Below are 13,246 nucleotides of genomic sequence, written 5' to 3'. Positions count from 1 at the left end.
AAATCCATTTGGAATGTTAAGATGACCCCTAACAACAAAAGTAGTTCTTTTTGTTGTATGTGTGTTACATGTTGATATCTGTTTGTAATTTTTGCATTAGTTCATATTCCATTTTCCAACTATCCTCCTTGACTTGTGGAACCTCCTTTTCGTCTATGATCCTTTGTCTCTCTCCACAACCAATGTCCTGATTGGATAAGGACGGTTCATCAAGGCGCTTTTACATTGTTATGATTTGGTGTGATAAAGGATCCATCTTATCTATCAGATGCTTATAGGTTTTCCATTTTCCTTCTCAGAGTCTTGATTTTGATATTTGCTATGGCTAAGGGGTTTAGGATTAGGGATTTTATTTTCCACCTTATGGCTCTTCAAGCAACTTGGAGCCATGTGTTACATAACACGCATCTACCCCCACCTTATTTCTTATCCAATTCCATTCTTTGAATCCATTTTCCATTTTCTGTAAGTAATTCCAAATCATCAAATACTCCTCCATTCTCCGTGACTTCCACAAGTATGCGAGGTTTTAAATGCCTTATGCCATTTAAGAAAAAATTCTCTACACCTAAGAAATTGCCTAGGGTATCTCCTATTTCAACTAAGGCCTCCGTAGACCAATATTCGATAGGTAGACTTTCCAGTGAGATCCAAACCGATTTTGTTTTGAATTTGCATTCCTGTGAATTAAAGTTAGGGATCCACTTTGTTTTAAGGAATGCTTGGTAAATTCAAAAAAGAGATGTTCTCCCTCCATGGTTTTTTTTTTTAATTCCTTATCTTTGCATTCTATAAAAAATAAATCATTGGGAAGGGGCATAACACTCACCCGATTATCAAAATAATTGAGCCACCAATTAATAATTTCCTTCGTTCGATCTATCCTCCCACTCCATTTTTTGAAAGGGGCTATTTCTTTGTATCTCTCTATGATTGTAATTAAGTTTATCTTTCTGAAAATCATTGTCATTATCCCTTTCTTTGGTTTGAATTCTTGCTCTACTCCCTTCAACAGGTTGTCCTTATACCTAAGTCGCCCATTCCATTCATGCTTCCGATATTGGGAGGGTTGCCCCTTATTTGGCCTTCGAGGATTCACATTTCTCCTTAATCTACTCCCATTAAGAGGGATCACTTATAACAAAGGGGTTTCCAAAGAAGGCATTCCCCATCTATCTGGATTTAGATGCTTCTCCCTGACCCTCAAGCTTTGTCTGGATTGACTATTCTCCTGTAAATTTCTCAACTTTGTATTTATGCAAGATTGCCCCTTTACTTTTGATAATTTTCCTACTCATTTCCATGTCTTGCTTGTGCGTTCCCTATTCTCTAGTTCCCTATTAGGGTGGGGCTTTCTTTGCTAATTACCGAATGTGTCTACCCTAAGAATGCGTTTATGTCAACATTGCCCCTACCATCCTTTCCCGAAGCCACTCTTGTTTAAAATACTTATGATCTAGTTTTTCCTACTTTGATCGCTCTTCTGAGGTTTCCACTCATACTGCTGCTGCCAAGGTTGTCCTTTATGTCGATCCCATCTGTGCAGGTAATGATTTTGAAGTCGACCTTGGTTTCCTTCTCTTCATGAATCAACTAATCCCTGTTCTAGTGGGCATTTGTCCACCCACCATCCACCTTCACAAACCCACTACAAGATATGTCCCCATTCCTTCAATCTCCATCGTAAAACAAATTCCTCCCTTGGTCGCTCGTTATCTTTGATATCTACCCAATTTTTTCCTTCCAGATCACCTGCTCTTCTTTGATCGTCTTCACCTTCGCTCGCCATTGCATTTCAAATAAAAAAAATAAAATTCAAATGACAATAAATCAAACAAATATCTTTCAACTAAAATTTTAGTATTTTATATAAACTTAAGATTATATAAAAGTCTATGCAATTAAAATAATTTATTTCATCAATCTTACATGTTCCCATATATAAATTATATAAAAAATACATGCTAGTTTTAAATAAAAATAAAAATAATTTAATTTTCTTATATGAGAGAGAGAGATATATATATATATATATATAAAATTTAAGAGATATATGCTAGTTTAAAAAAAAATTAAAAAAATCAAGGGAAATATGTAAATGGAAATTTCAATATTTTAAAATCTCCGACTAGATTAAGGCATTGGCGGATCTGGAAGCCCTCGTACCTGATGCCCTCGTTTATTTCAGGTGGGAAGTTAAAAAGAGTGTTTGTTGTTTATTTGAAGCGATTTGGTTAGACGCAGCAGCAGCAGGAAGGAGAAAGAAATGAGCATGGAATCGAAGAAGAGGAAAACGGAAGGCGAGGAGAATGGTCTGGGAGAAGAAGAGGCAGAGATAGATGTCGACACCGCGCGCAAAATGATGGAGGGCTTTTCCAAGGAGCAGCTTCTCGACATTCTCGCCGAGGCCTCTGCAAAGCACAGTGACGTTGCAGAGCAAGTGCGGGACATCGCAGATGCTGACCCAGCACTTCGAAAGCTTTTCGTCAGAAACCTGGGATTCGATACCACCACTGAATCCTTCAAGGCATTCTTTTCCCAGTTTGGGGAAGTGCAGGAAGGCGTGGTGATAATAGACAAGAAAACGGGTAAGAGTAAGGGTTATGGCTTTCTGACCTTCAAGCACCTTGATGGCGCTCTCAATGCCCTCAAGGAGCCCAGTAAGATCATCGATGGCCGCATGACCGTCACACGCTTGGCGTCTTCTCAGCCAGGCGCCATCGATGTTTCCGACCGCAAGATCTTCGTCGGAAACGTCCCCACGGACATGCCCTCTGACCGTCTTTTAAGCCTGTTTTCTGAGTACGGCGAAATCGAGGAAGGGCCGCTGGGGTTTGACAAGCAGCCTGGTAAGTCGAGGAGTTTTGCGTTGTTCATTTTCAAGACAGCGGAGGGCGCAAAGCTTGCTTTAGAGGAGCCCGTAAAGATTGTGGACGGTAATAGGATGTTCTGCAAATTAGCCGCCGAAGGGCAGCAATATCAGCAGCAGCAGCAGCAAAGGCCCCCTATGAATCAGATGCAGACGCAGTCTCAGCCTCAGCCTCATCATCATCTCGGTTCATCTATGCAGATTGGTGGTGGTTTTGCCAATGCGGGTTACAATACGTATCAGGGTTTGAGCCACAATGGAATGTCACGTACCCCAACTCCAGGCAACATTCCTGGCGGTTCTATGATGCATTCGGGAAACCCTTCTTTCGTGAACCAGGGTTTGCCTTCAAACCCTAATACATCAAACCCAGTACCCTCGTCTTTGGGAATGAGTGGTGGATATGCAGGAGGTTACGGCGCTCCTCAGGTTGGAGCATATAGCGGGAGTCAAGGAGCGGGAGCATATGGTCATATGGGTGGCTATGGGGGCCCTCCTGTTTATGGGGGTCCCGCCCCTCCTAGTTCGGGTGTATTTCCAGAAACAGGCCGGAGTGCCCAGCCATCCTATCAAAATCAAAATCAACACCAACAGTCAGGGCCACCCGTAAACAGGGTTCCTAGCGGAGGAATGTATCCCAACGCTGCTCAACCGTTTCATCCAGTATAGGTGGGCTTTTTGGTTTGTTCCTTATAGTTCCTTGAAATAAGTGATTCAATGGTTTGTCATTCGTTTGTCATTCTAGGTATAATTCGGGCACCGCTTTTTGTTTGGCCTTTGAAGAAACGTAGGGAGGCACTGTTAGTCCATTATTTTCCCACGTTGCATATCGCTTCTGAATTCTATCATTTTTCATAAGCTTCAAAATCCCTGTTTTACAACCATGTTGCGTTGTCTTCTCTACTATCTATTTATGTTTTTGATTCCTTGCTGAGATCCTTAGCTCTACAACTTGAATCTTTTACACTTTGACTGCAGATTCTGGTGTATTTTCTAGATTGAAAAATTACCACACACATCTCTGTTTGTTATTTGGCCAATTGATGAATTGCAAGAAAACACTATATTGCAAATGATGGTTACAAACTGTTTATCCCTTTTGAATTCTATCATTTTTTATCATATCCTGCATCCTATTTTAAAAGCATGTTTCTGTGGCTGTAGTTTTCAATAATGTTATGTTTTTTGTGTTATACTGCATTTGTTATAGTATGCTGTGAATTGAATATGTGCTGATTCGTTCATCTCTACAACAGGAGTTTTGTAAAGGTGAATTATAGATTATCGTATGTTTTCTATAGAGAATGCTCCTAACAATTTTGTTTATTTGAATAAGTATAGATTCTTGTATGTTTTTTTAGATTGGAGAATTGCTACCCACAATTTTGTTTTTGATTCCTTCTTGAAATGCTTTGCTCTACAACTTGAGTCTTTTACACTGCGACTGCAGATTCTGGTGTATTTTCTAGATTAGAAAATTACTTCACACATCTTTGTTTGTTATTTGGCCTTGATTTATTGCAAGGAAGCACTGCAATGCAAATGATGGTTACAAACTGGTTATCGCTTTTGAATTCTATCATTTTTCATCACATCCTGCACCCCTATTTTACAAGCATGTTTCTGTGGCTATATTTTCAATAATATTATGTTTTATGTGTTATACTGCATTTACCACAATATGCTGTGTACTGAATATGCACTGATTTGTTTAGCTCTACAACAGGAGTCCTGTAAAGGTGAATTATAGATTGTTGCATGTTTTCTATACTCGAGAAATGCTACCAACAATTTTGTTTGTTTGAGCAAGTATAGATTCTTGTATGTTATTTTAGAATGGAGAATTGCTACCCACAATTTTGTTTGTTTGAAAAACTGCAGGAATGAGCTTGTATCTTGGAAGTGATATGAATGTTCATGATTGATATGATTCGGGTGTTTGAAGGATACATGATTAAGATTGACTTGTGCTGCTGCTTTCAAGGATTTTTCAACTTGTAGTGATTCTTGTTCTCCATGGATTTGTTTCCCTTTGTGAAACTCTCCATCTGGGTGCCTTCATGTTGTCTTATTCTCCACATGCAGTCAGCAGGAGCTTTAAACTCTGCTTCATATTTAAGAATGAAGATCTATGATGTGTTTTAGATTTTTTGTTTGGTAAACTTGTAGCATTTATTGTAATAAGTGCAAATTTTCTAGACAATAAATATAGAGGATATACATCAATGCTTTCAGCTGTTTGAGATATCTATTTTTTTTATTTTTTTAAATTAACAGTTCTAAATTTAAATGGTTAAATTTTGCTTTGTTCTTGCTTCTTCTATACATGTTTTTTTCTAAAATCTCTTGGGCGTGCGGAATTATCAATTTTGGTTTTAGGTGTCTGTGGTTTTGTCAATGACAATGCATATGGTTTCCTTCTGGACTACTCACTTTTTTTTAACGATCTGAAAGGGATATATGCTTAATGATTTTTCTGCATGTCGCTCCACATATTTGGTAGTGCACACAGTATTAATGTTGTAGGAACAATGCTATATAAACCAAACTTATAAAAAAACTCTTTTGTTGATGTAATTGTTGGACATTCCTACCTAAATGTGAATTATGTTTTATAGAATGTCTTTTTTAATATTGCTATTAATATTCTGATTTATGAACGTGTAATTTTTTTCTTAAAATGCTCAGAGTGTTTGCTAGGTTTCTGTTATATGTAATTGTTGGATCCTTTGTATTTGTGACACTCTTAAATTAGACATTCTTGTCAATTTCAAATTTTTTGGCCATGACTTTTGAATCATGTTAGTAATATGAGCTATCTGAGTGTGAATCATCCCTTATACAATGTCTATTCTAAAATTGTTATCCTGTGATTGGGCATGCGAGTTTCGCTTTATGTTACATGCTGATGGTGGTCATTACATTTCTACCATGTGTATTATTTGCATCCGTTTTACTTGAGAACACTTGCTATATGACATTTTAAAGATAATGTTATCGTCTATGTCATATGCCTCTTGCTGAAATACTTAAGATTCTTGCTGATATGTTGTTCATTGCATGGAGCAGGGCGTTACTTTTTATGACTGTACTGACTAGTTAAGCTAAATGTACTGTGTTTCAAATGCTAGCAATGCTGATAAAATGTGTTCATGTTATGCCTTGGCATGATTTATGAGTAAATTTTCCAGTTTATCTTGCTGTTCATTTTATATCTGCTTTTTGAGTGTATTTTACAACTGATCTTTTCAATGATCAAAGTACTGTAATCTATGACTATCATATTGTGACAATTCATGTCAATATATATAATGTACGTAATAATTTCTTTTGCCTTACTGAAAAATAATATTATGTTTAAATTTCAGTGAAAAATGGAAGACATTGGTGTACTAAGTTTTTCCTCTGTTTTATTAAAATCTGGGATGGGCATTTACTCCAATTTTGCTGGAGCTTCGACCCTCCGTGTTTTTATGTTTGTTGGTTTCAAAGCTACTGTGAGCTGTCAGGGATCGTGTGGATTTAAAGCTTTTGTGAAGCTTTTTGTTGTTATGATGAAGATGTTCTGCTGTGCCACTACCAGCTGAATCTCATAGAATCTCCTTTTTAATATAATTTTTTTATTCAAACTTCATTTTTGATCCTTTGATTAAAATTTAGTAAATATTTTCATTTTTGAACCTTTGATTAAAATTTAGTAAATATTTACTTTTTAGTAGATATCCACATTTTATAATTAATTTTAAATTATTAGTAGGTATATTCACTAGTTTTTACAATTTTTATTTTTTTTATCTGTTATAAGATTTTTTGTTGCTTTTAGTAGTTTTTGAAAAAAATCCTAGTTTTAAAGTTCTTTTAACTTTTTTTCAATATATACTATTAGTTTATAGTTTTATTTTGTTTTTAGAATTTTTATTTTGTTTTGTTTTGATTAATAATTTATAGATTGCATTTCTATTTTGTGATATTTCTTTTACCTTAAATTTTATTTATGTTTTAATTATCTTGTTTATTGTATTATTTTTAGTATTATATTTCATTTACTTTTTATTTTAGCACGTTTTTATTTATTTTTTGTTGTTTTTACTAATTTTTAACTAAGTTACCGGTTCGGGTTCGGGCACGGGTTTGGGTTCGGGCACGGGTTCGGGTTCGAAGAACCCGGTACGCCGGTACGGCAAAATTTTGAAAAGGGGTTTGGGTTCGTTAGTACAAAGACATGTAAATTTTTTTTATATATATATATATATTGATATTTGTGAAGCCTATAAGCATGAATTAAAATTTGAATGTCACAATGCATCATATAAACAACAAAACAAACACAATTTTGTTCACCCTTTCTTCAACCTGCACTCATAAAACTTTTGTTTGCAACTTAAATGAGGTGAAATGAGTCAATAAAATGCAGTGTTCCACGGGCGTTGGGGATGGGGGGACGAGGGGACGCGTTTTCGGGACGGGGGGACCAAGGGCCTAAGTTTGGGGACGGCGGGGGGACGGCAGCGGGGGGGTGGCGGGGTGGTGGTGCTGATATAGTTATACATATACATATAGTACTTGAAAAACTAGTTTTGAAAAGATGTATGACAGTATTACAGTGTAAGAATTATATTTCAAATGAGACTATAGGAAATTTGAAATACTAAATCTAAATACCAAGATTTCTAAGTTGTGTTGTTATATGGAGCCTAATCAGACTCGGAGGTTAGATTTTCCCTACTTCTATCGGCGCGGTTTCCCCCAATATTTTTCAACGGGGGTCAAGGGGCATCGCCCCTTGCGGGGTCAAGGGGTAGCGCCCCTTGCGCATTCCCTGTCGCGATACAGGGCGGGGTTGAGGGGCAGCGCCCCGCGAGGCCAAAAATACTTTTATTATTTTCTAAAGGCGTCGGGTGTTATATTTCTTTTGGCCCACGTCCAATTAGAGTTACCCCTTAACCCTCAAAAAACTTAAAAAGTCACTTTTTTTTAAAATTTTAATATTAAATATTGCATATACGTGGGGGCGACAGGGGACGTCTGGGCGTCTCCCCATCCTTGGAGAGACGTCTGGGCGTCTCCCAAGGAGACGTCTCCACGTCTCCCCGTCTCCCTGGGAGCGCTTGGGTGGCGGTGGCGGGACGTCGCGTCCCCGTCCCCCCGTCCCCGAGACGTCTCTGACGGGGGGATGCGCCCAAAAAGGGGGGGGATGCGTCCTCGTGGAATGAGGATAAAATGTTTTAGAAGTCAATTTTAGGTTATAACTTTCACTTTTTACAAGGCGGAATTGAAAAAAAAATTAAATTTGCATTGTTTTTTGACTTTACGGGCCGCCTGGTTCGACGGGGTCCGACTGGGTTCGACCCCGGGTTGAACCCACTCTGGGTTTTTTGAACCCTGGTCGAACCGGACCCGTACCACGGACCTGGTTGAACGTGGACCCGTACCAGGGGGGCCCAGAGGCGAACCCGGTAACCTAGATTTTTAATAATAATCAAAAAGTTTTTCAACTTATTTTCAACATATACTATTAGTTTATAGTTTTATTAGGTTTTAAATAAGTTTTTACCATTTTTTTTGATTTTGGGAAAAAAGAAGCAAACTTATATACTGAGAACGTAAATCACATTTTTAACCAGTTTTTATTGACCGATGAACTTATTCTGAAATTTTATCTTGCTGAACTTGAACACCAATGGGAAAATCTTGTGTCCTAATGACCCCAGGATAGCTTTATTTTCTCAACTTAAACATTGAATCAAATTCTTTCATGTAATTCTATTAGGTGGAGTTGGAAATACTCTGCATAAGGGGGTCTTGAATACTTGGGTGGCTATTTAGGTCAAGTATTGAAATTAGGCTTTCCTTAGCAAACATGTGACAACCACTAAAATCATTCATTATTTGGAGGGGAGTGGAATGTAAACAAGCTCACATAAGAGCACATGTACGGCTTCAATCTCTCTCCTCTTCATCATTATGCATGATGCCATATCCATTCATAACACTTCCAGTTTCTGTTCTTTTGTGTTTTTGATTATCAAAGATTGCGAAAGGATCATAACAATTGATTTTAGTTTTGTGTTTATTAATAATGCGGATGTTTCTGCAGTGGTGAAGTTTCCAAGAAATATGTCAAGAATGCTACTGCTTTATGAGGTATGTAATTGTAATTTGTTGATTTGACAGGGCCTAGAAAGTATATTGTATATTCATGATAGAAGGCATTTTTGTCATCAAATTATTTTCATACAGTATGTGTGGCCTCTTTTGGAACATCAGAAGATATGAAAGAAAGCTACAGTAAATGTAGTGTAGTATAGCTTAACCATCATAAATTCTATTTACTACTGTGATGGACTTATGAGTTTCAGAATGGATGCAGGTCACAATTTTTATTTTGATTCAGTGCATTTATGGTAAATGCCACTATTTCTGGGTTCTTCCTTATTAACATGTTTGTTTGGATTCACAGGAAAATTTAAGTGGAGATGCAATACAGATGATATCTCGAGTAGCACTGATCACCAGAGTGGATTTGGTGAGTGGTAAGTTGGGTGTGAAGATCAGGGAGGTAGGCATGTGATACTTCTGGAAACTGTGTTAAAATTAACCCCACAAAATAATGCTGCAATCTATAAGATAATTGATGGTCTGGTTAGCGCTGGGATCATTTTTTTTTCATGTTGTTGACAACATTAAGAGAATGGTATTTTTTCTATAACGTTCTGAAGCTATAACCTATATATGCTTTATCAATTTAAGCCAACATAAGTTCTAGTTTTGAGGTCCTTTTTGATTATTTTGGGAATCTAAATGCTAGCATGACTAGCTAATGATCGCTACACATGGACAAGTAGTATCAATGTAGAAAACGAAGTGACCAGACATTAGATTACAGAATAGCTATACTGAGTATTTATGAACCTCAATAACTAGTTCAAGGGGCACAACATGCTTGTTTTACAAGAATTTGAATTGAGCAAAAGCTACAAAGTTAGTACCTATATAGAAAGTAAAGAAACCAAAATTTCGAATGCCAAATAGCTATGTAGCCATGTTGAAAAAAGCTGCAAATGTCAACTACTTTAACTTTTAGTTCAAGAACCTTGATAAGGTAATGTGAGATCATAGCTTTATAAGCACTAATCATAATGCTTGTAGAAATGTAAAAGCAGATCTGCATGCTAGGTATAGTCTGCTGGAAGTTAAAACAAAACACAGATCTCACCATGATTTTGGCAGGCATGCAAATATAGATATAGTCTGCTGGAAGTTAAAACAAAACAGATCTCACCATAATTTTGGTAGGCATGCAAATATAGATCTGCCCAGAGTTAAAAAAGAAAATAAATGGAGAAAAGATTTTCAACAAGTAGAGGTGAATTTGCGCTAGTGGCACTTAGATGTGGTAAAGGTATAGAATAATTTGTACTAGCTGTTGGCAAAATATCTCCCAAAGAAAATGTAGGATAAAAAATGCCATTTTTTTGGTTGCTTGGGTTAGGCATAGGTTAGGCATAGAAGTACTCGGTGCGTCAATGTTTGGAGATGAAAAGCTGGAAAAGGGCATTTGCCAAATTTAATGACAATTTAAGAAACACAATCTCAAAAGTTTTGCACTAGCAAGCTCATAGACGATCACAATCGAAGAGAATTTGAATTGACCAAAAGCACCGTGAAGGGTTTAACTATTCAACTAAAATTATGTTACCCGCATATAATAATAACAACAATTCTAAGAGCCGATTAATATATTTGCCACTCACATTGCATAGCTTTAGTTGACTTCATTATTTGACTGGATATATTAAGAATTATTGTGATTTCTTCAGTACTCTTGCAATGATCTAGTGAACATTTTTTTGAGGATGTATTTTAAATTCTTATAAAAAATATGAGAATTGATAAAAAAATTATTACAAATATAAGGTACGTGAAAGGTGAAAATGACAGCTTTTTGAATATTCTTGAATATTCTACCTACTTGAGCTTTGTTATCTAATACATGAGACATGAGTGATTGAATCAAGATGAACATCTTATATAAGAAATATAATAAACTATTTGAAAATGAGTATTAGAAAGATATTATAAAATGAAAAAAATTAGTAGTTAGAAATAAACTTTTAATTGGATAGAGTTTCTTTTACTCATTTTTTTCTAAGTTCACTTGAATATTGCCTTGCTTGGTTTTGTATCTAGAATCGTTGGTGATTCTATGTTGGAATCGTCGTTGATTTTATGTTGGAACCTTTGACAAAAAGTGAATTTCTTTTATATAGGCGAGTTTGATTGTAGAATAAATAGTCTTATTATTTTCACCTTTTGATATTCAGGATGGCAGAGGATGGTTTGGTTCATTCCACATCAACCACTTGTATTTTAGTGGTATATGATGCAGACATTCAAGCACCTACAAAGAAAGGTCTTCAATCTACTTTTTCCTAGAATACTATTGTAATAAAACACAAAATACTAGAATAGTACAATACAATTGAACATAAAATGGTAAAGCATGGTAAATATATCAAAAGGCAACAAATAACTTTTGTGTTCTAATCACTCAATTCTTATCTAGCCTCCCATCAAGCTCGAAGTTTATTTACATCTATCGTTTTATTGTTCCATAATTGTCATATGTAAGTGTTGATGGCATCCCCTCTACCAAAAATTAACTACTCTTCAATCTGTTTTTTTAGCCCCCCTTTTAGATCATTACATATCTTCAACTTGAAATATCCTTTCTTTGATTGTAGATTACATTCCCCTAATTTAACTATTCATGTAATTGATGTTTCCCAAAAAGACAAGAAGCCATTTTTAAACAGAGAAAATACAATGAGTTGACTTTTGATTTTGAGGAATTAGTTTGACTTCTCTTGTTTTTGAAGAATCAATTTATATCATTCCAGCTTGTTCAAAATTTTGAATATATGGCTTGAAGCCAATTTACATGAAAACAAACTTCAACAAGGTTGATACACCAATAAATTTAAGGACTCAATTATTACATTTTTTTCTTTTTTGGTGATTGGAGGAAAATATCCAAGTAAAGAGTTTGGAAGAGATGGTACAACCATTTTTTTGACTTGAAGAACTAAGCCACAATGTTCCCTTCTATTAAATTAAATACCTTACCAATCATCACATTTTTTCTTCATTTGTTTCCAATCTTTTGTTTGATCGAAGATCCTCCTTAGGTAATTGATTCTTGTTTTCTTTTGCCATTTTTTGAATGCTTGGTGGTCCTCCTTTATTGTAAACCATAATGGTATTTGCATCACATGTACCATCTTTTGTTGTACTTGCTCGTAAACAATTAAAACCAAAATCTATCATATGAGTTTCCTCATTCTTTGCATTATGCCATTTAGGCATGCTTTCATCCTTTATGAGGTCTTTGTTTCTTAGCTCTGCTTGATGTTAACAATACAATTCTTTTTTTGCATTTGCCCTTGTGTGCTTTTATTCCTTCCTCTTGGTTATTCTCCTTATTTCCTTGAGAAAGTGATGATCTCTTATAGTCTTTTCATCAATATTGAGATTTTTTAGATGATCATCTAGCTCCTCTTGGTTGGTTGTGGTATCTAGATTAAATTATTGTTCGCATATGGGGTTCACATAGATCTTTACTTTTGCAATAGCTTCATATCTATTGTCTTCAACCTTCCCTTGTGATAGGCTGCATCACTCTTCAATGCAGTTGTCAAGCTCCTCTTACATTGTAATCTTCAATTTTTTTTTAATTTAATATTTAGTCTATTCATCTACCTTTGTTATCTTAAATTTTTGGAACATTACATTTATGAGTCTGATCCATTATTAGTTTTGACTCTTTGAGAGATTTAATCTATCCTTGTTCTTACAGTTTTGTCACTTGGCTAATCCTTGATTCTTTGGCTTTCCCTTTTGAATATAACCAATGCTCATATTGTGAGTAATTTTTCTTGCCATTCTTTTTCACTTCCACATGTCCCTTCAATGCCTTCATTGAAGATTTCTTTTTCTTTGCTTTCTTGTTATTGCATCTCACATATTTATACAACATGCACCATAGTTGCTCCAGCCGATTCTCTTATATTTGCAACTCCTTTTGTTGATGTATCTTTGTCTTTTCCTTATTCTTTCTTTATCATGATATAATTGCATTTTTAATTCATCATTGTATACATAGTCCAAAGGATAGTTGTGACTCTTCTCTCCTCTTCCCTTATGGAAGAATTGTTCATTGACATGTGTCAACATTGTATGGGTATTCTTCATCTCTTCGAAGTAATTACACATGTATTAAACATTGCATTAAAAAGATTTTATTTAGATGTTATAAATTGCATTTTAAAAAAACTGATTCATAAATTATATTAGTATTTATGAATATAAGAAAATTAT

The 13,246-nt window shown here is 35.6% G+C and overlaps 1 protein-coding gene across 6 annotated transcripts; it reads left to right on the top strand.

Moving 5' to 3' along the window:
- Nucleotides 1-2,080: 2,080 nt before the first annotated feature.
- LOC131076491 (UBP1-associated protein 2C) lies at nucleotides 2,081-12,627 on the top strand. 6 transcript variants are annotated; one of them, XR_009113358.2, is made up of 4 exons: nucleotides 2,081-3,538; nucleotides 8,967-9,013; nucleotides 9,330-9,395; nucleotides 11,194-12,627. XR_009113358.2 is itself a non-coding variant. In XM_058013706.2 (3 exons), exon 1 carries the CDS (start codon nucleotides 2,267-2,269, stop codon nucleotides 3,536-3,538), a length of 1,272 nt encoding a protein of 423 aa, XP_057869689.1. In that variant the 5' UTR covers nucleotides 2,081-2,266; the 3' UTR covers nucleotides 8,967-9,013; nucleotides 9,330-12,627. The 6 variants fall into 6 exon arrangements, 2 of the variants coding, with proteins under 2 accessions (XP_057869689.1, XP_057869688.1); XR_009113357.2 differs by having other exon boundaries at nucleotides 9,330-9,402; XR_009113359.2 differs by lacking the exon at nucleotides 8,967-9,013.
- The last annotated feature ends 619 nt before the right edge of the window (nucleotides 12,628-13,246 follow it).

The sequence above is a fragment of the Cryptomeria japonica genome, chromosome 5 (assembly GCF_030272615.1).
Source record: "Cryptomeria japonica chromosome 5, Sugi_1.0, whole genome shotgun sequence".
Classification (NCBI taxonomy): domain Eukaryota; kingdom Viridiplantae; phylum Streptophyta; class Pinopsida; order Cupressales; family Cupressaceae; genus Cryptomeria; species Cryptomeria japonica.
This window is presented reverse-complemented; position numbering and strand designations above follow the sequence as displayed.